The sequence below is a fragment of the Temnothorax americanus genome, unplaced genomic scaffold, assembly GCF_048541705.1.
Source record: "Temnothorax americanus isolate GAGA-0224 unplaced genomic scaffold, ASM4854170v1 Scaffold127, whole genome shotgun sequence".
NCBI classification, from domain to species: Eukaryota; Metazoa; Arthropoda; class Insecta; order Hymenoptera; family Formicidae; genus Temnothorax; species Temnothorax americanus.
In genome coordinates this window covers 282756-304197 of record NW_027509261.1, presented here as the reverse complement: position 1 = coordinate 304197, position 21442 = coordinate 282756, and the positions used below count along the sequence as shown (strand labels likewise).

Here is a 21442-nt window from a genome sequence, read left to right as displayed (position 1 = left end):
CCTTTTGGATTCAGTCTTTCAGGGTTAAACCATGCGTCTGTAAACAATACAATTAGAGTATATTAGTATTGAATTTCATCATTCAAACGTATAAAGTGCAAATGGTTACGGATTAAGTCTGTCAATAACTGATGTGAGACATTTGGCTGCAAAATCTATTAAGTAACAGAATTAGAATTTTTACGGTATGTGAAGTCTTCTTCTTGTTTAAATAAATTTTAAACATTTACGATTATTTTACTTTTGTCTTTTTCGGCTATTTATTTACTAATCAATATTTACAGAAGATATTCTTATCAATAATCTAGTATCATTATTTTTCCTTTAAATAAATAAATAATCATGCTCGTACGTATTAAACAATTAATTGAAAAAGGCCAATAAACAGCAATGATAGTTGTTAGTTAATTAGTTTAATGTATAATTTAATAATATAATAATAAATTGGTACGTTTTGACTACACCAAGTCTTCTTCAGCCATATTTAACTAATATTATGACTGAAGAAAACTCGGTGTATATAGTCGAAACGTATCAATTTATTATTATACAATATATTAAATTATAAATTAAATTAATTAACTAACAACTATCGTTGCTCGTTTATTAGTCTTTTTCAATTAATTATTTTTCCTTTACTCTATTTGATGTCAAAAGTCAAAATTTCCAAAAATTTTACACTCAAATGCCTCAATTAATATAATCTCAAAGTGCTAACAGAGAAAGAGCTAGACAGATAATTAAAGTTTTAAAGCGATTTCGATAAACTGCGACAGAATCATTTGCATGCATCTGAAGTTGTACAATCGTTATAGATCAATTCTGTTAGCGTCCTTAGGATAACTGCAAGCGCAGAAAGGAAATGATAGAAACAAATTCAACACGGTATCAATGGATGCAACAAAGATTGCTTGTGTCTTTTCACCAGCCACGTCCAAGATCGTGCACATTATTATTTGTAAAAATTTGTTAATATCTTCGCGAGAGAAGAATCGTTCATTGTAAAAGATTAGTGCTAGAAATAAAAGATTAAACAAAACCGAGAAACGTAAAAGATTGTAATTTATACCACACACGATGTATTCCCCTTTGAGCTCATTTTTCAGGTTACGCTTCTATTAATAATCGCGTAATAAATCGATACGGATGGGAGATGCTACTGCAGTGAAATAGTTGCGTCGCTTCAAAGACTATCGAAGCACCGCAGTAGTTTCAAAACGAACAAATTTTATTACAGTACAGTCGAAACGTTCACATTATTTTCTTAACTATCGGGGAATAAACTATAAATCACTTCAATTATAACTCTCTTATTTGAGTTTTTCGGCAATGACCTTCTTATATTGCAAATAAATTATATTATTATCTATTTGTTAAATATTACGCTTCTCAATTATTTCGTCTAAAACAAATTCTGATGAATCTATCGTTAAATTATGTTTCTTAATGATCTATTGCCATTATCTGCTGTTATCATAATGGAAATAACTCGCTGCATTATTCTAGGAGTCTACAGAGCTACTAATATTGGACCCGAGTTATTCGTCCGACTCATAATTCTCCAAGAGTCAAACCATTCCTCGTTTTACTCCATAAGGGGACAAACGAAAGACAAACAAAGTAAGTACACGAGACAGGAAGGGGTCAAAGGAGTAAATACCCTTTCATTTAGATATTGTGTCGCACTCTATGTGTTAAGTGCATATAAATGTACAATCCCTTTATCATTCGCGCGTGCATCTTCCCCAAGTTAAAATAATATTGTGCAGTTCAAAAGCACGCGATTCGAACATGAGTCCTTTAAACAAAAAAGTATTTAAAGCTATATTTCTAATATATTAGGCCTGTTCGTTTTAGCTGAACTTCTTACACGGTTTATCTTTCCTCTTTTTCTTTTCACGTTGGAAAGAAAAAAAGAAAAGATGAACTGTACAAGAAGTTTAGTTAAAACAAACAGGCTTATTATCAGCAATCTGCAAGGCAATAAAATATAATATCGAACGAAAAATATAGATCACTTGTCACTCAAGTGAGTAATTTTAGTGAGCACTATAAGCCGTAATTGATAATGTCAGAAGGGCGCTCTATTGTTACTCTGAGTATCAATGCAGTAAGTGCAGATAAAGATTCGTTTGCCAGATGAAAATGCATAGGGTGTATAGTGCTCGATAATGACGGAAATGTCATGATTTCCTTCAATGTCACATATATCCTGACTTTATATATATATACATATATCGCGTGGGAAATAATCTCGAACTATATACACGCCAGCGCAAATTATATACACGCGCGCGTATCGCACGGAGAGTCAGGCCAAAGCAATCGATCGTGTGTGCACTGCGCAATATGACTCTTGTTGCCTTGAAACGGCGATACGTTACACGGTTCGCTTTGGAATCGAGGAAGTCGCTTTTTCACGTTCGATGAAGAAGACAGCGCTGGAGTTTTACAGTGCAAACACGGAAATAAGTTAAATGATAAGCGTTTGTTAAAAGTTGCCTCTGTAGTATATATTTTAAATATATTATGCATATATCACGTATGTGCAGTATGTACATATCACTAGCCTCGTACAGCACGTCGTTATCGGACGCTTTGGTAAAGAACTTGTCTCTATTTGCAAAAATATTTTGTACTTTTTTCAATTTTTTTAAAGTTGTTAATAATTAACGCGCACTGTTATTCGCAATTAAAAATGCTACTTTAGTAAAATAATATAAAAAAGTTATTCGGCGATATTTGCACATACAAGATGTTTCCTAAGTATAATAAGTACAAAAAATTGAAGGGGATATTCCGTGGCTTATTTAGGGAGAAAAGGTCTTATAAACATATGCTCTAAACTGTTTCATTAAAATTCAAGGTGTCAAAGATGCACGCCTCTGGTGGATCTAAAAATGTTTCATCAGTACTGAAAAATGGATATTCTATATAAAGAAGGTGAGATTCCTCGTAAAAAATTAATTAACTTTAAGAAACTTATTTTTCGCTCGTTTGAAGCAAGGCTATAATGAGAAGTAAAACCATTATACGAGCATTAATAGATGTTACAGAAAATTCATATCTAATTCTTATATGTATTATTGTAACACATATATATTCCAACTATTCACTGTGTTCCGATCACAGTCGGACTTAATATACAGTTATCATTAGAACATTAAAAAAAAAATTTATTGCGAAAAATATCACCTCAGCCAGGGTTCGAACCTAGAACCTCCCTCATTCCGTGTAGGGCGTCGTACCAATTCGACCACCGAGGCATGTGGTAACATTCCTCGCAATAACCGGTTAATAATAGTTGTAAACACTAAGACGCTTTGGTCTAATGATAACTGTGTATTAAGTCCGGCTGTGACCGGAACACAGTGAATAGTTGGAATATATATGTGTTACAATAATACATATAAGAATTAAATATGAATTTTCTGTAACATCTATTAATGCTCGTATAATGGTTTTACTTCTCATTATAGCCTTAATTAACTTTTTTTGAAAAAAAATATATTAAATTCTTGACGCAAGCATTTTCTTTCCTAAAGTGTATAGAGATAGGTACAAGAATAAAATAACTAAATGAGTAAAATTATTGTTATTTTCTCGTCCTCCTATGTTAATTTGATAAAAGTAACGACAATGCAGTTATGCAATTTTCTCTTAGCAACCAATTGCCACCATGACACTTCAGACACCGACTGGATGACTTTTAGGATAAAGTTCGAAAGTCAATTGTATGTACGTTGGTCACGGTTGGATCTCGTGGCGTTACGTAATGCAAGGTCGCGATGATAATTACTTCAAGTTGTAAAAAATCGTATCGCACCGCGCTGGCGTGTTGCAAAAGCAGAATTTCACCTGTTCGTCGGACAAGCGAATGCATTATAAAAACACAGTGAATTGTATTGATTTTATTAGTACATCGTGATTTAATCAAAATATTACCAAAAAGTATTAATAATTAATATAATATAATCACAATGTAAAGCACTTGGTGTTTTGTATCCATCTTTTGTGCGGAGTAAAATTTCAAAAACCTTTCATATAGAACTTCTAACATTCGTTTGCAGTATTAACAATGTACGAAAGTATAATATCAATGACAAAATGCGGCACTTTACATTTAAAAACAGGTCTAATAAATTTATTTGTTGAGATATAATGCGATATTTATTTCATCAAAAGAATTAATTAAATTGGCACTAATTTAGTGTCAATAAAAGAAACAAAATAAGTTAATTGCTCCCTCCTCGTCATTCAGAATCGAATGTACACCCATTTTTGCCCAAAACAATGATCGTTTTTATAAGTATTGACATTTTCTACATCAGGCATTCCATCTACAATAAGAACGAAATGAGCTTCGTGGACTCAACCCAAATGGGCAAATGAGTTCAATATAAACGCGAATAGTTAATGATGTTGGAACAAATGTTATTTGCAGGTAGTCGGCCGATCGATAACCCAGTTTCGATCGGAGATTCTCCGATATCTCGGGCAGGTAGCATCTGCGCAGGGCGAAGCCCAGGTCACCGACATGAAAGCGATCATCGACGAGGACTAATTAAAATCTGCTTGCAATCCAATTTCACCTTTCGACGAAGAAACACCATGATAGATCTCGCCAACAGCGGGGGGATGTGTTTTACCCAATATCGTTCGGGAGTAGTATAAAACATGTATATAATTTTTACAAATTAGAGCTCTGAGTATTGAACGCGCGCTCGCGAGGGGGATGTTGGAGGTGACCGAGAAGGGAAAAAAAGAAAATTATCCTTGAAACGGAGGTGCGGAATGTCGAGTTAAGTGTCGAGAAAAACCTACGAGGGTTCAGAATGTTCCAGAAGCAGGGACTGCCGTTGGCCGTCGACGCAGGGCTGTTGGCGCCGGCGCTGGGCCGCTTGCAGATCTGGTTGCCCTCATCGACATTCTTAGCAAGCGCGGGGCACGTCGCTGCGTCCAAGTCCGCCATCCTTACGCACACCTATAGCCGAGGTCCTCGCGCGACGCGCACCTCCCTCACTGTTCGCCGAGCTGAGTGTTCACTGCCGCCGGTTCGGAGTATTCTCTCTTTGGCGTGTCAGCGCGCCTGGCGAACGTTCGCGGAAGCGATGGCGTATCTCGTCGCGCGCGCGCGCGCGTGTGCTGAATGACGCACTTCGACGACGACGGCGACGACGGCAAAAGTAACAACGGTGCCAAGGATGACGATGGCGACGACGACGACGAAGGCGTAACCCCGTTTATTGTTTCTGGAGATAAGAACGAATCCGCGGCGAAAAGGAGCGTGTTCGACAGGTTCGACTTTTGAGGATTCACATAGCTAACCGGTATTTCGGAGTTGAGAACTGCGGAGAATCCCTAACCCGTAACTCGTCGCACAGCGAGATGAGGACTGAGGCCTGTTATCGACCCACCGGAGGTCTTTCGAGTCCTCTCCCCGCCAAACCCTCTGCTCCCCACCCTCCAGGCTCATCGCCATATTGCTCGGAACCTCGCAGTCCTCGCACTTCGCACTTTAGCGGCCGATAAGAAGCTACGTGACGAATTGATCGCGATCGAAAAACCACAACAATACTCAAAAGAGATTTTGTAAATATCTCACAATTTAATAAAAATTTCAAGAAATAAATCAAGTAAAAACTGGACAAAATAAAAAGGAACGCTTGTATCTTAAAAGGTTATCTTCTTTAGCTTTTGCATCTAAACGAATATAGCAACAAATATCTTGCTTTAATATTTTTGCACAAAATAATGAGACAAATCGATCAATTTAAAAATTGTAAGTAAATAATACAAAATCTTTTTCTTAGAAAGAATATACAATTTATAGATAATGTTCAAACGCAAATGTGTTATTAATTTTCTTGTTTTTAAAATTTTTTGCGAAAAACGATGTTTTAAATAAAAACATGTTATTCCATATAGATTTATTTTTTCCGCGGAATTAAGATTACTTTTTCCATAAATGTATCAACCATTTAACAATACATCGTGTATCTGATATTATAAAATACTATAAAACTTCCAAAATGCTAATTATTTTTGAGTGTTTCTAGTAAGAAATATCTTGTATTATCGTTCAATAACATTTCTTCTTCTATACAAATCTTTATAACTAATGCCGATTAAACGACGTGATCAAATTAGAGTCAAAATATCAAAATGTCAAGAGAAATTTTGTTCACTTATCTATATATAAATTATTTATAAAATAATCTATAAAAATTATTTTGTCCACGGACACGCTTTGATGAAAATATTCTGATATTTTCTAATAAGAAAATTAAAAGTTTAAAATTAAAAATGTAAAACATTATATGTATAATCTTGATAAATATTTAGTTTTAGGGAGCCACCTCCAATTTCCATAATTTTGAAATATATTGTCAAGGTCATCACCTTGAGTAATGTTGTAAAGATTTTAGTTGGGGATCGTTGCCACTAAAATATATATATACTTCCTGGTACGCGTACTGCCTACGCTAAGCGAAAAACGAGGGAAAAGATAGACTGTTCAACGCTTCAAGGGGGCCACCTGTCTTTTGCTTCCTCATAGAGGAAGCTTTGTTTTCATAAACCTCTTATATGAACCTTTGATCGCATATAAAGCTAGGTCTAATCAACTAAATTTTAAAGAATTATATATGAAATAGGGGTAGAAAAGACCGAAGAAAAAATTGGTTTTTTAGTTTTTGATGCCAATGTGTTCAGAATGTTCTAAAACGTTGGTGAATCGCAATTTAAAAAAATGTGTGTGTGTGTGTGTGTGTGTGTGTGTGTGTGTGTGTGTGTGTGTGTGTGTGTGTGTGTGTGTGTGTGTGTGTGTGTGTGTGTGTGTGTGTGTGTGTGTGTGTGTGTGTGTGTGTGTGTGTGTGTGTGTGTGTGTGTGTGTGTGTGTGTGTGTGTGTGTGTGTGTGTGTGTGTGTGTGTGTGTGTGTGTGTGTGTGTGTAGGTATGTGTGTGTGTGTGTGTATGTGTGTGTGTGTGTGTGTGTGTGTGGGTGTGTGTGTGTGTGTGTGTGTGTGTGTGTGTGTGTGTGTGTGTGTGTGTGTGTGTGTGTGTGTGTGTGTGTGTGTGTGTGTGTGTGTGTGTGTGTGTGTGTGTGTGTGTGTGTGTGTATGTGTGGTGTGTGTGTGTGTGTGTGTGTGTGTGTGTGTGTGTGTGTGTGTGTGTGTGTGTGTGGTGTGTGTGTGTGTGTGTGTGTGTGTGTGTGTGGTGTGTGGTGTGTGTGTGTGTGTGTGTGTGTGTGTGTGTGTGTGTGTGTGTGTGTGTGTGTGTGTGTGTGTGTGTGTGTGTGTGTGTGTGTGTGTGTGTGTGTGTGTGTGTGTGTGTGTGTGTGTGTGTGGTGGTGTGTGTGTGTGTGTTGTGTGTGCCATTTCCGATGTTCTTACTCAGACTGTACACTTAAATTGTTGAAAGGCGAACTGAAATTAATGCTGTTGTTTGCCGCGTTCGGGCGGGCTAAAAGCTTTGCCTTTTGAAATATATACAAACTTGTTAACCGTGCTCGCCATCAGCGTCTTTCTTAAACGTACAAAAGACTTATATTGTGTTAATTATTCTAGCGATCTATTCCCATGTAAAATCAAAACATATATATGATTATAGCTTTTTGCGTCACCTAAGGTCTATTACGCGTTTTTAGTGGTTAAACCAACGTCTTATATACTCTATTAAATTACATGTATACTTATCATTTTAGCAAATAACCTTACTCACTCGCTTCAACACACGCTTTTGAATAGGTTTACTTAAACGACAAAAACTGTTACTTTAGACTTTTTAGGAAATTTTCTGAACTTTTTCATTTTCCCAAATAATCAATAACCTTATACTTTTCAAAAGTATTGCTCATCATTAAAAGTACGAAATTAAAGCATCACGTTGTTTTTTTGTTTATACCAACTTCCTTGTACTCTTTATTAATGTATAGTTTATTTTAATCATAATCCTCAGTTTTAACCTTTAGATCTCGCATATCAAACACTAACTTTGTTTTTATGAAATCAAATGACAAAGTACATTATAATATACGACCTTTTAGAAAAATTTAACAATTTTAGATTATCCCAAATTTTTTTTCAATCTATTTACACAAAAAGAAATTAGCTCAATATCTTAAAATTAGCGGAAATTAAAGCAATCACGTAGATTTTTTTAGACAAAGTTCGGTACCTCTTTTATTATTAGCAGTTTTTTAAATTCTATTATATTCCTCAGTTTTTTACCTTTATTTCATATATAACACTTTAAGATTTGGTTGATTAGGAAAATCTGAATAGGAAAAGTCATTAAAAGTACGACTCTTTTAAAAAATTTAAAATTTTAGATATCCCGAATTTTTTTTCAAATTGAGTTGTAGCACAATGGCACATAGCCTATGTTACTCAGGAAGATATAAGCTATCCACCAGTGTAAAAATTTTTGAAATCGATTCAATAGTTTCTAAGATTACCTTGAACAATAGCACAAACAAACTTTTTCTCTTTATATAATAATAGAGATATATATTTATTTATCCCACGCATCGCGCGGACGCGAAGAAATGCACGCGAGCGAGTTACGGACGCAATATTGTTAGAGAGTTTACAAAAACCGGTTCCATTTCTTCCACGAACTACTCATTCCACTAATGGATCGATTTTCTGGAAAACGGAAAAATTGAGCCCATCATCATTAGAAAATATATTTGATTAATTATTATCATAGAAATACTTTAATTGGAAACCGGCATTTATAAAAATCGGTAATAAAAAATTGATTTTGCGCCTAATGTTTTGCCAGGGGTATAGAGAATAACTGTGCCAAAGTTGGTCCAGATCGGTCAAAGGGTTTAAGAGTGTATAAAAAACAGACATACAGACATTCTATTTTTCACATTACAGTTTTTCCAGGGGTGTAGAGTCTATTAATAAATGAGTAGTTTGCGGTCAAAATTTTGCCTAGTAGCACATGATGGAGTATATACGTTTTACATACTCCATCATGTGCTATTAGGGTTGGCAACAGTTTCCAGAAAATCGATATATTAATAAATAATTAAATTATGATGGAAAAACTTTATGAACCGGTATCCATAAAAATCGGTAATAAAAAATTGATTTTGCGCCTATATTTTGCGCAAGGGTAGAGAGAATAACTGTGCCAAAGTTGGTCCAGATCGATCAAAGGGTTTAAGAGTGTATAAAGAACAGACGTACAGACATTCTATTTTATATATATAAAGATTAGAAAAATTACTAATAATAAAAGGGTTACCAATTTATATCTAAAAAAATCTACATGATTACTCTAATTTCCGCAAATTTTGAGATATCGAGCTTAATTTTTTCTATGAATAGAGTATATCATTAAAGGTAGGTTGGTGTTGAATTTGGCAAGGACCAGTGAAGGGGTTACCGGTTTTTACCTAAAAAGCGTATAAGTTATAGTACATGTAATTTTATATAGAGTATTATTAAAGAAAAGTTGTTTTGAATTTGGCGAGAATCGGTGAAAGGGTTACCGATTTCTACCTAAAAAATGTATAGGGTAGACCGAGACGAATCGGATCACAGGGCGAATTAGATCAATATAAGTTTTAAGACAGTTTTCGTTAGTGTTTTGTTTCAAATAAGCTGTTTTATCGTGCTAATTACTAATTACTAATTAGCACGATGAAACAGCTCGTTTGAAACAAAACACTAACAAAAACTGTCTTAAAACTTTATATTAATCCGATTCGCCTCGGTCTATCCTAAGCCTAAAGTTATTTGATGGCTAGAGTATTATTAAAAAAAGATTGTTATTGAATTTGGCAAGGATCGGTGAAGGGATTGCCTATTTCTGCTTAAAAAGTGTATAAGATGTAGGTACATGTAATTTTATATAGAGTATCATTAAAGGAAAGTTGTTTTGAATTTTGCGAGGGTCGGTGAAAAAGTTACCGATTTCTGCTTTAAAAATGTGTAAGTTATTTGATGGATAGAATATCATTTAAGGTGATGCTGGAGCCGTCTGTATAACCGACAAAATTACCATTTTCTATGTTATCGACCTATATCTGTCCTTGTATAGACAAGGATATAGACAAGGATAGCACCTAACCTTGCATTTTCCATTGGGCTAAGTAATATCTTTTTTTAGGCTTCAAATCTTACTTCTAATTGCACGATATTATTCCTGACAGTTTTTTGTAGAGAGCTGCATCACTATTTTGCTTCCTCATAGAGGAAGCTTTGTAATGGTGAAAAATTTTTTTTTCGAGATTTTGATGGAAATAGGTTTAGAATGTTCTAAAATGTCGAAAAATCATATTAGTAAAAAATGTCCGGAAGTATGTGTGTGTGTGTGTGTGTGTGTGTGTGTGTGTGTGTGTGTGTGTGTGTGTGTGTGTGCGCGTGCGCGTGCGCGTGCGCGTGCGCGTGCGCGTGCGCGTGCGCGTGCGCGTGCGCGTGCGCGTGCGCGTGTGCGTGTGCGTGTGCGTGTGCGTGTGCGTGTGCGTGTGCGTGTGCGTGTGCGTGTGCGTGTGTGTGTGTGTGTGTTTGCGTGTGTGTGTGTGTGTGTGTGTGTGTGTGTGTGTGTGTGTGTGTGTGTGTGTGTGTGTGTGCGCGGATTTTTGTACACGCATCTACAATTTTTTAGATACCAGTTTGAATTTTTGCACACAAATAGAGTATCATAGAAAGTATGTGCTCCTCAAATTTTATTGAAATCGGTCTACCGGTATAGATTTTATGCAGATTTTCCTTTTTTTGAAAAATGTGTTTTACGCTGCCGCTTTCTCAATATTTGAGATAGCGATTTATTTTTAATTTTATTATATTTTCCAGTTTTTTCTACCCCTATTTTATATATAATTGGTTAAAATTTGATTGATCAGATCTCGTATTACACACATTTGAAATTTCGAAGAATTCGTACATACATAGAAGCTTTATAAAACTTGATCTGATCAACCAAATATGTAAGTAGAAATCTGCATATTGTTTTAGTTTTTAAGTGGACAAGTATTGTTAGTATTTTTTAGTGAATGTACATAATTATTTACGCAGTCCCCAAAAGAGTTAAGTGTGAAATCAGAACCTTTGCTAACAAAGCTTCCTCTATGAGGAAGCCAAAACAAATAAATACCGATAATTATACCTCGAATAAAATAAAAACTTGCACACTTAGGAACTATGAGGAAGCAATGTGCAAGTTTCTACTTGCACAATTAAAAACTACGAGGAAACAATGTGCAAGTTTCTACTTTTTCTATAGAAAAACTGCAGAATTTTTATATAAAGCAAACTTATGTTGTCGTCAGATAAAAACAATATTTATAAAAATAATTTTTTTTTAGTTTATCAGAAAAAATCATGTATAGCCCTCTACATTTTTGTGCGTACTTTAATCGTGTAAAAGGATTTTCCATTCTGTTCAGCCAATTCAAAGATATTGCTAAGACCGATTATGCAGTGTCGCTGTCACTCCAGGATCCCCTTAAGGAAGGTATTGAATTTGGCGAAGATCGGTGAAGGAGTTACCGATGTCTGCTTGAAAAGTTACATATATAAATTATACATTTAATTTTATATAGAATATCATTGAGGACGAGCGTGGCCTAGTAGACAGCGCACTGGTCTATTGAGCCAAAGGTCCCGGATTCGATTCCCGGTAGAGCTAAAAAATTTTATTCGCTCGTTCTCCTCTCGAAAAGCAATGGCAATCCACCAAGAGTATGTCTTGCCACGAGAATTTCTCTAAAAAATTGCCGTTCGAAATCGGCGTTAAACTGTAGGTTTCATATACAATGTGTATAATCCACGTGCGCAACACATGTATATGAAAATAAGTCGCCACGCTCGGGCACGAGTAATAGGACTTGAGAGAGAGAGTATCATTAAAAGAAGGTTGGTATTGAATTTGACGATAATCGGTAATAGGGTTCTTTCTTTATAAAATTTTTTGAGAAATGACCGTGGCTGCTCTAACTTCCGCCAATTTTGAGATATTGGGCTATTAGTAATTCTATTATATTCTTCAGTCTTTTCTACCCCTATTTCATATATAATTATTTAAGATTTAGTTGATTAGACCCAGCTTTATACGCGATTAAAAGTCCATGTGCGAAGTCCATATGGACCTTGTAGCCTGAACTCCCAAAGTCAACATCGATTTGACATTGCGTCGATTGTAAAACCCCACTTGTGCTACTAAGCTAACCCTTTATCTCTCAATTCATAAAAAGATTAAATTTAAAATTAAAAAAGTGTGCAAATTAGAAACTTGCACATTGCTTTCTCATCATACAGATCGCTACCATTGCTCTTATTTTATTTCGCTCATAAAGCTTCCTCTATGAGGAACCCAAACTAATAAATATTAATAATGCATCAAATAAAATACAAGCTTCGTCATAAGAGGAGCTTTGTGAGCAAAATAAAATAAGAGCAATGGTATAGCGATTTGTATGATGAGGAAGCAATGTGCAAGTTTCTAATTTTTTCTAACTTTGTACGTATGCTATAGTGTACGACAAGGATAGGTGGCCCCTCTGACAGCACCTATTCTTTCCTCGCGTTTCGACTGCCAGTGCGCGTTCCAATATGTATATATTTTAGTAGTCGTTGCTTATTAAAAAGTTATTAACAAAGAAAATGCAATATATGGCACGTCGTTTTACTATTTATTAATAGGATTTTTTAATCTAAAATAAAAATTCAGTAATTGATTTAAACTGAAGTAAATAGTTTTTCGGAACCATTTTTATTATGTCATAACATCCTAAAGCCATGTCCTAAGGCCCTTATGAATTAAAATTATGTATTCACGTAAAATTAATTCAAAATAAAAATTTTATGAATAAATAGCAAAACGGCATGCCATACATAGAGAAAGGTACAGTTTATATGTCGAATTTCTTTTATGTCAAGACACAATTTTAATTCATTTTTATTATGTCATGAGATATAATATTAATGTATTTTTATTATGTCGTAACATAATAATAATTGCAGAAATATAAATTATGTAAACTATCATAGTAATTCAGTAAATTTAAATTATGCTACAACATAATAACAATTCACGAATTAAAATAATGTCATAGTTAATAGAATTTCAGTGAATAAAAATTATGCCATGACATAATGAAAAATAAAAATTAAAATTACGTGCTACTATTATTTTAATCTTAGATTTTATATAGAATTTTAAATTGAAAGAAATTTTTATTATGTACATAATTTTAATTCTTGAATTTCCATTATGTACATAATTTTAATTCCTGAATTTTTATTATGTACATAATTTTAATTCCTAAATTTTTATTATGCACATAATTTTAATTTTTAAATTTTTATTATGTACATAATTTTAATTCTTGAATTTCTATTTATATAATATAATATAATTTCTATTTATTATATGTACATAATAGAAATTCAATAATTAAAATTATGTACATAAAAATCCAAGAATTAAAATTATGTACATAATGGAAATTCAAGAATTAAAATTATGTACATAAAAATTCAAGAATTAAAATTATGTGTATAAAAATTCGGGAATTAAAATTATGTACTGTCACGACTTTTTGCACTCCCGGACCGCTCCGGGACGTGAGCCGGATCAAAAGGACTTAGGAGAGCGGGATGGTTGGCCTCTCCAGTGATTTCCTCGCACCTCCGATACTCCACGAAATGTTCCGAATGTTGGGCGCCAGACGCGTACCTTCGCGTCCACGAAATCGCGAAAACCTAAACGAGACGCAAAACGAAGTGTGGAGGTGCGTGGAATCGGCTAGCTTGACCTAATCACGAGCGGGGTTAATGAAGGGCGGCGCGATATTCGGCGGGGTGACACGTTAATTTCATACTCAGTCAGATAACAAAGAATATAACATTTATCGAGTACTGGTTGTCGAGAAAATAACAACGTTGATCCATCCGGCTTCGATCAAACACAAGATAAATTCGATAAGTAAGTCAAAAATAGCCGGTGGCGGGGTGTCGAGATTCATTTAACAGAATTAATATTAACGCGGACGCGAGACACCCACGGAGTATTAATTGGGTCTCTAATAAACACGCTGAAGATTCTATTCTCAAACAATTAATAATTCGAGTTGGAAATTATAACACGCAAGAATACTACACTTAACATCACTCACGAGAGTGAGGTTCAACGCAAAATGTCGCAAAATAATGGTACGTCACGCTTGGATTGCGTGAAAACCACGTCCGGAACCGAATATCTTAACTTAACGCGAGATATTCGGCTTGGGCGCAACGGGGAGGCGCCGAGTCATTTAACCAAGCAAGTCGCGATATCGCTAATAATGTTGGGCGCCAGGTGTGGAGAAGGCCACACCACTTTTGACTCGGAGTACGCGTCTAATAACCACGGAACGCCAGGAAGAACTACGCAAGTAACATCTAAACGCACGAAGCGTGTGAACGCCGGTAATTTCTTAACGCGAGTATAGGACGCAACGCAAGTAATGCCGGACGCAAAATTTCTCAACGCGAGAGCACAATTATCAACCCGTAATAACGAGATCCGAACACAAATCGAGACGCTAACACCGACGCTCGAACACCAGAATTTCCCGACGCGAAGAAACGGTAACGCAATTGACGAGCTACCGGCCCGTATGCGGCCGTACACCAAGGTCGCGAGGACAACGCAATATACTCGCGATATCGAACTCATTAACGCCTATCGCGATCTCCAGGGATTCGCCACAACGCTTGTACCACGGTTCCGCGGCCACGATACCATCCCGAGGCCCTTCGCTCTCGTTATCGATCGCGAAATTACACTCAATCTTAACATACGTTATCCCGAGCGAGAGCGTGTACCGGAGGGCGGTGTCGTTGCTTTACATATCGCGATTTACGGGCAACCTCACCGGGGATACGCCTCCTCCTGGGCTCCTCGCCGTCGCCTTCCACCACGATCCTCGATCCTCCAGACAAATATCGAAATACCCGACTCGGGGTGGCTATCGCGTATCTTACGAAACGTATCTCGCCGACGGACGACCAGAGAGTGAAAACGCTAGACCCGCTCGATTGCGGAATCGATACGGTACCCCTTCCTGAGGGGCGCGCGAGCCAATCGGACGCGAGCTTGCAAGCCCGCGGTGTCCCGGCGCAGTGCTGTCGATACAAGATCCTTCGGGGGCGTGCAACGGTCCCTCGGCGGCGTGCGACTCCTCAATTCTGTCCTTAGCAGCGGGCGGAATTCGGTTCTCGCCGGTGGGCCTCCGGTTTGACCCTGGGGCGGTGATCAGTCACCCCGTAGGTCGATGTTTGGTGGAGATCATTTGCTGAAGCCGGGTGTTTACCCAAGCGCTTGGGGCCCCGCTATCGGCGGCCTCGTCCGTCGCTGCCGCACGTGCCGCCCGCCTGCCGCGTTGCTCTCGCCAGCCCGCGATCTCTGCTGCTTCCGCGTTTGCCACTCCTCCCGGATTATCGATCGTCCTTGATTTTCTTCGCCAAGTACTCCCTCGAAGGTTTGCCGTGGTGTGGGTGAGGTGCCGCGCGTATTACATTGCAAAAAAAAGAAGTAATCAGAATGCGGAAACGCGATTAAATACGACCCCTGGAGATCTCGTCGTTGCCTCCCTGGTCCGTCCCTGGGCGCGAAATTCCGCGCCTTGTGACGGCGGCGGGGCGCCGCGACGGGGCGGCGAGCCGCAACGTCACAGTACATAATAGAAATTCAAGAATTAAAATTATGTACATAATTGAAATTCAAGAATTAAAATTATGTACATAAAAATTCTAAAATTAAATTTATGTACATAATAAAAATTCTAGAATTAAAATTACATACATAATACAAAATCGGCAATTACAATTATGTGCATAATTTTAATTCCCGAAAAAATTTTATGTCATAACATAAAATAAATTCAAAATTAAGATTTTGTCTAGACATAATTTTAATTCTGCATTTTCATTTATGTAATAGCTTAATAATAATTCAATGAATTATAAATACGTCTAGACATAAAATAATTTCTTTTCTTTAAGTATCAATTTAATTTCCCGGGAAAAAATGGAAGAGATCTGAACAGATCTCATCAGATCCAATCCACTCAGATCTGGTTTGATCAAAATATTGGCCCTATCTGATCAGATCTAATCAGACATGAGTAGATCTGATCCGATCCTGGAGGATAGAGTCAGATATGTAACGAGAATAATATAATCTATTATATCTGCTCAGATCCAATCAGACATGAGTAGATCTGATCCGATCCGGTGTCCATCCACTGCAGAAAATTGTTGTTTTCAAATGTTATTTTTTAAATGTGCCACTTTATTATAAAAGTGGACTCTACGATACAAAAGTTGTGCCGTTCTACGATTTACATAACTTGGCGCAACTTAGCACGACACTGCCGTGTCTGATACCGTTCTTATACCATTGTTCATCAAATTTTAAATACGAGAATCAGATTCCGTCGGATGCCATCTATCGGATACTTTGAGATGCAACATTATGATCTGATCATATATAATCTTATATGACTATATAAGTTTATATGTAATTATATTATTTTATCAGTTTAAATTATAAGGTATGTTTGCAAAATAATTTAAAAGATTTATGTTTTATATATACATATACACATTAATCTTTTATATTTATATATTATTAATTAATTTTGCACGGTATTTTTTTAATGGAATATTTATAATAAATTCTAAATATGGTGTCAAAATTAACAATTATTATTAAATTGGCAGAGATTATATTTATTATAAAATGTTAATGTTTCAAAAAATTGAGAAAACTGTTTTTAATATAAAAATTAATTGATTTTTTGACCAAAAATCATTTAAAAGCTTTCCCTTTACAGAGTTAATATTATATTTGATATAATAATGTCCAACATTGGGTGTAAAAATTAATAATGGACGATTTGAGAACAAAATTTTTATAAGTTCTATACTGGCGAGATCCGCTCAGATCCGGCAAGATCGGAAAAGATCTGATTGGATTAGCAACACAACTTTGTAAGCCAAGATTGGTCTTATCTGGTGAGATCAAGATATGTCTGACTAGGTCTGCTCAGATCCGGCAAGATCGGAAAAGATCTGATTGAATCAGCAACACAACTTTGTAAGCCAAGATTGGTCTTATCTGGTGAGATCAAGATATGTCTGGATAGGTCTGCTCAGATCCGACAAGATCTGAGTCATAATGTCTGCTCGTACTTCAGGAGATCTGAAGCAATCAGATAATGTCCGATTAGATCGGAAGAGATCCGATTGGATCTGCGATTCAATATCGAACGGCAGCAATGGTCAGATCTGGTGAGATCAGATTATAGTTTAGCATATCTGGCTGCATGTGATTAAATACGGCCATGCAGATCTGGCGAGATAAAATTGTATCCAATCAGATCTGATTTTACTTGAATTTCAGATCTCGTTGTATCTCATTTTATAAAATCAGACATGGTCAGATCTTCTCCATTTTTTCCTGGGTTGGTATTAGAACTTTTATGATAGTATTAAATAGCAAAATGGCGTGCTATAGTAATATGTAATTCTATGATATATGTATATAGACTACTTTAAGCTTGACGGCCCGTCGAGGAATCCATGAAAACACATTTTACCCTTTTTCACCTCGTTAAAAGTCAACTTTCTAAAAATCCCTTAGTCACAGGTGCTTATGTCACGAAAGAAATATATTCCCCGAATTTCATGTTTTTAAATTTAGGGATTTGGGCTGGGCATTGATGAGTCAGTCAGTCAGTCGGTCAGTCAGGACATTTGTTTATATATATATATATATGTTACTAACTTAATTGTTGTGTGGGTGGAAGTGTATGCGTGGATACAATGGGTTCCGCCCTTCTGCGGGGGACTCCATCTCCAAAAAACTAACCTAACCCAACCCAATTTTTGTGCGGATGAATCACACATATATGTATGCTCGCACATACACTTTTCCACCCACACAACAATTGGGTTAGGTTAGATTAGTTTTTTGGAGGTGGAGCACCCGCAGAGAAGCCAACCCACTGTATACACGCATACACTTTTCCATCCACACAATTCCTTCGTTTTATACAAAAACGCGTCGAATGAGCATATTTTTATCAATATTGGAGATAAGGAGCTGTGTAAGTTTTTCTAAAAAATTACCTAACTTTTTAATAAGCAACGACCTCCAACTAAAATCTTCACAACATTACTCAAAGTGACGACCTTAGCGGTGATACAATTTTGACGTAAAGTTGTTACAAACTGTTTGAATTTTTCACTTACGCCGTGAACATTTTGACATAGTTGAAAATACACGTTCTCGACGCAATGTTCTAGTTCGAACAGAAAGAGTACAGATGACGGTTTCATGTACAAACTGGTGCCGCACGACGTCAATTTTACAATATCTGCGTCACGTATTTTAACAAGCTCAAGATCTCGAAACGTTAGCAATGATGGTGCCAATGACTGCACGAGTCGCTGTATATCTGCACGTTTTTCGATGAATGTCACCCACGTTGCATGTGGCAGAATTATCCGATTGCCTCGGTTATCGCCAATAAGTATATCCACAGAGGACATAGGTCCCGCGTTGATTCCAACATCCAAAAATTTATACGCTGTTGACGTCAAGGCAAATCTCCTTCCCAAAATACGTGGCGTGTAGCAGGGTTTATCAAAACTGAAAAAATATAATTATATGTTTATTAAGTTTTTTTGCACAAGTATATATGAAAATTAGCGGTACTTACTCATTGTGCTGTTTCTCACACGTTTCGTCCTGAATCGGAACGTAGTAGTTCGCACCGTGAGTGTTCATCGTATCTGGAGGTTGTTTATTGCATCTTACTTGAACCGTATTGAACTCTCGACTGCGCTCTAGAATTCTCGTAGACCATTTATACATACCCAAAACTGCAAATCTTGCAAAAATAGCGCCAATGTACGGCTGCTGCATGGTGACCGCCACCACAATCCACATATACGTTAAATGTGATATCTTTGTCAAGAACATTCGTGATGAGATTACCTCATCGGGCATCAAATATGATTTCTTTTCAAGAGCATACGTGTCTCGCGATGATTTCATCGAACACGTGCAAAACTGCAAATTTTGCAATTTCGCATAAGTCAATGGAGCGTTATTATTTTTAAGAACATGTCGCGACGTGTCTCGCGATGATTTCATCGAACACGTGCAAAACTGCAAAATTTGCAATTTTGCATAATTCAATGGAGCGTTATTGTTTTGAAGAACATGTCGCGACATGTCTCGCGATGATTTCATCGAACACGTGCAAAACTGCGAATAGCGCCGATGTACGGCTGCTGCATTGATACAGATTAAATCACCAAAAGTCAATGGCGCGTTTTCGTGAACGTACGTGTCTCGCAATGATTTCATCGAACACGTGCAAAACTGCAAATTTTGCAAATAGCGCCGATGTACGGCTGCTGAGATGAAATTAGATATGATAAGCAAACGATGCATTATTAGTAGAATATAAAATGACGAATCTGGAGGATACGCTCAATAGTCGAGAACTGGAAGTCGTGAGTGCAACAAATGCGTTAGCAAGAGAATCGTGCAATAACATGGAGTAAGAGTTGTTGGAGCAATCCACACAGTTAAATTCGAGGGAAGACTTTGCCGCGTGGGAGCAACGATGTGACGAGTTTATGGAATCATTGGAAGAACAAATCCGAATTAAGCGGCCACGATTATCAATCGATCAGTCATCGATCGGTCTCAAACAGTCATTGGTCGCTTGTATCGCAAGACTCGAAGGTTTGAAAGACTTGGTACGTCAACGTTTCGTACATGTGGGTGCTGGATACAGTGCGAGTGAGACAGGACTCAGATGGCGCGAGATAGATCCAGCTTTTGAAAGCCGTATATTGACTGGTGCAGTGATAAATTCCAAACACATCGACCCTCGTCAATTTCTTATAAATGCGAGAGAAATTGTACTCAGTCATGTGCGGAACGTCATGCAGCGATATGACAATGTAAAAATTAACACAGTGTTTAATGGTGAATTTGTTGCGGGTGACAAACGCGCGAAGAAAAGTATCGCAACGAGAAACTATGAACTCTTTTGCGAGTCCGATCTGCATGAGTGGTACAAGAGACACGTCATCGAGCCTACTTTAGCAAAGCTGGAGGAATTCCAGGAACGTGATAGCGGATGGGCGTTGTCGCGTATACTCAATTTAATGGTAAACGTGAACAAATACAATCCATTGCAAGCGGGGTGTTTTGTGGAAATACCGCAAGAAATTAAAAAGAAGAATGCGGTGATATAAACATGCAATCAAGAGACAATGCATGTTTCGCATGGTCAGTGGTGGCTGCTCTGTATCCAGCCGAGAGACATACAAAACAAGAATCGTCGTATCCACATTACACGTCGGTGCTAGATCTTACGGACATTGAGTTTCCAATGACGTTGAATCAAATTAAACGGTTTGAAAATCACAACAACATCTCCATCAACGTGTACAGCATCGAGAAAAAAACATGGAACTTGCTATCTTGCCAATACGGGTTACTGATCAAAATATGGACAGACATGTAAATCTGTTGTACGTGCATAACAACAACGTGGGACTTTTTCATGGATCAAGAACCTATCCCGCCTCGTAAGCTCGCAAATCAGTAAAAAAAAGCACAGGAAATACTTTTGCAATTGGTAAGTACCTATATGGTTCTTTTAATAATATAGAATATTTTGTGTATAAAAAATTTATAATATTTGCGTTTATTTTTGCAGATGTTTGCACTACTTCAGCTCCAACGAGAAATTGGCTGCCCACACCGTCGACTGTCGGGAGATGAATGACTGCGCGATCAAGTTACCGAGCGATAACGACAAGTGGTTGGCCTTTAAAAATCACAACAGAAAAGAACAAGTTCCGTTTGTCGTATACGCCGACCTGGAATGTACCCTGGAGAAGATGGAAGCGGATCCGGAAACGTCCAGGTACACATATCAACATCATCGCGTGTTTAGCATAGGGTACTACGTGCGTTGCTCGTACGACGAGTCGTTATCTATGTATCGGTTTCGTCGCGATAAGGATTGCGTCGCGTGGTTCGCCGAGGAGCTAAGACGTTTAGCTCACGACGTAAAGATTTTGTCCACTAATATACCCATGGCAGATTTCACGCGAGACGAGTGGGAAAAGTTTAACAGTGCAACGCACTGTCACGTGTGCAAAGAACCGTTCAAGCCAGACGACGTGCGAGTACGCGACCATTGTCACCTGACCGGTCGATACAGAGGTCCCGCGCATTCGAATTGCAACTTAAATTATAAAGATTCGCATTGCATTCCCATAGTGTTTCATAATTTATCGGGATACGATGCACATTTTATTAAAACTGAAATAGCAACAGCATACGAAGGACATGTAGATTTACTCCCGATCACAAAAGAAAAATATATTTCGTTTACAAAAAA

The 21442-nt window shown here is 37.1% G+C and overlaps 2 protein-coding genes and 2 long non-coding RNA genes across 7 annotated transcripts in view; 1 reads left to right on the top strand and 3 right to left on the bottom strand.

Annotated features, from left to right (window-relative positions):
* Rtnl1 (reticulon) overlaps nucleotides 1-21442 on the bottom strand; it is a 128973-nt gene that overhangs the window by 24010 nt on the left and 83521 nt on the right. Inside the window, exons 1-2 of one of the 4 annotated variants that reach the window (XM_077399474.1) lie at nucleotides 4825-5399; nucleotides 2-37 (exon numbers count right to left, since the gene is read on the bottom strand). The exons of 1 other annotated variant lie outside the window; for it this stretch is intronic. In XM_077399474.1, coding sequence (XP_077255600.1) covers nucleotides 2-37; nucleotides 4825-4972 — 184 coding nt within the window. In that variant the 5' untranslated portion in view covers nucleotides 4973-5399. Of the gene's footprint in view, nucleotide 1; nucleotides 38-4824; nucleotides 5401-21442 lie in introns of those variants that run through there. 2 more of the 4 variants (XM_077399472.1, XM_077399475.1) reach the window with 2 other exon arrangements.
* On the top strand, nucleotides 2444-4162 carry LOC143893766 (uncharacterized). Its single transcript, XR_013255923.1, has 3 exons — nucleotides 2444-2601; nucleotides 2867-2943; nucleotides 3665-4162. It is a non-coding gene; the product is annotated as an uncharacterized LOC143893766 (long non-coding RNA).
* On the bottom strand, nucleotides 13575-15010 carry LOC143893765 (uncharacterized). The gene is made up of 2 exons (XR_013255922.1): nucleotides 14879-15010; nucleotides 13575-13724 (listed from the first exon to the last, which is right to left on the bottom strand). It is a non-coding gene; the product is annotated as an uncharacterized LOC143893765 (long non-coding RNA).
* Nucleotides 15032-19594, bottom strand: LOC143893761 (uncharacterized). Its single transcript, XM_077399480.1, has 2 exons — nucleotides 18731-19594; nucleotides 15032-18660 (listed from the first exon to the last, which is right to left on the bottom strand). The coding sequence occupies exons 1-2, from the start codon at nucleotides 19468-19470 to the stop codon at nucleotides 18138-18140; spliced, it is 1263 nt and encodes a 420-aa protein (XP_077255606.1). The 5' UTR covers nucleotides 19471-19594; the 3' UTR covers nucleotides 15032-18137.

Bases quoted from the DNA above. Each gene is read 5' to 3' on its own strand.
- LOC143893761 (XM_077399480.1), bottom strand. From the start codon at position 19,470: ATGCATCGTTTGCTTATCATATCTAATTTCATCTCAGCAGCCGTACAT. The intron at 18,661-18,730 runs GTAAGTACCGCT...ATATTTTTTCAG, and splicing joins TGTGAGAAACAGCACAATGA to TTTTGATAAACCCTGCTACA.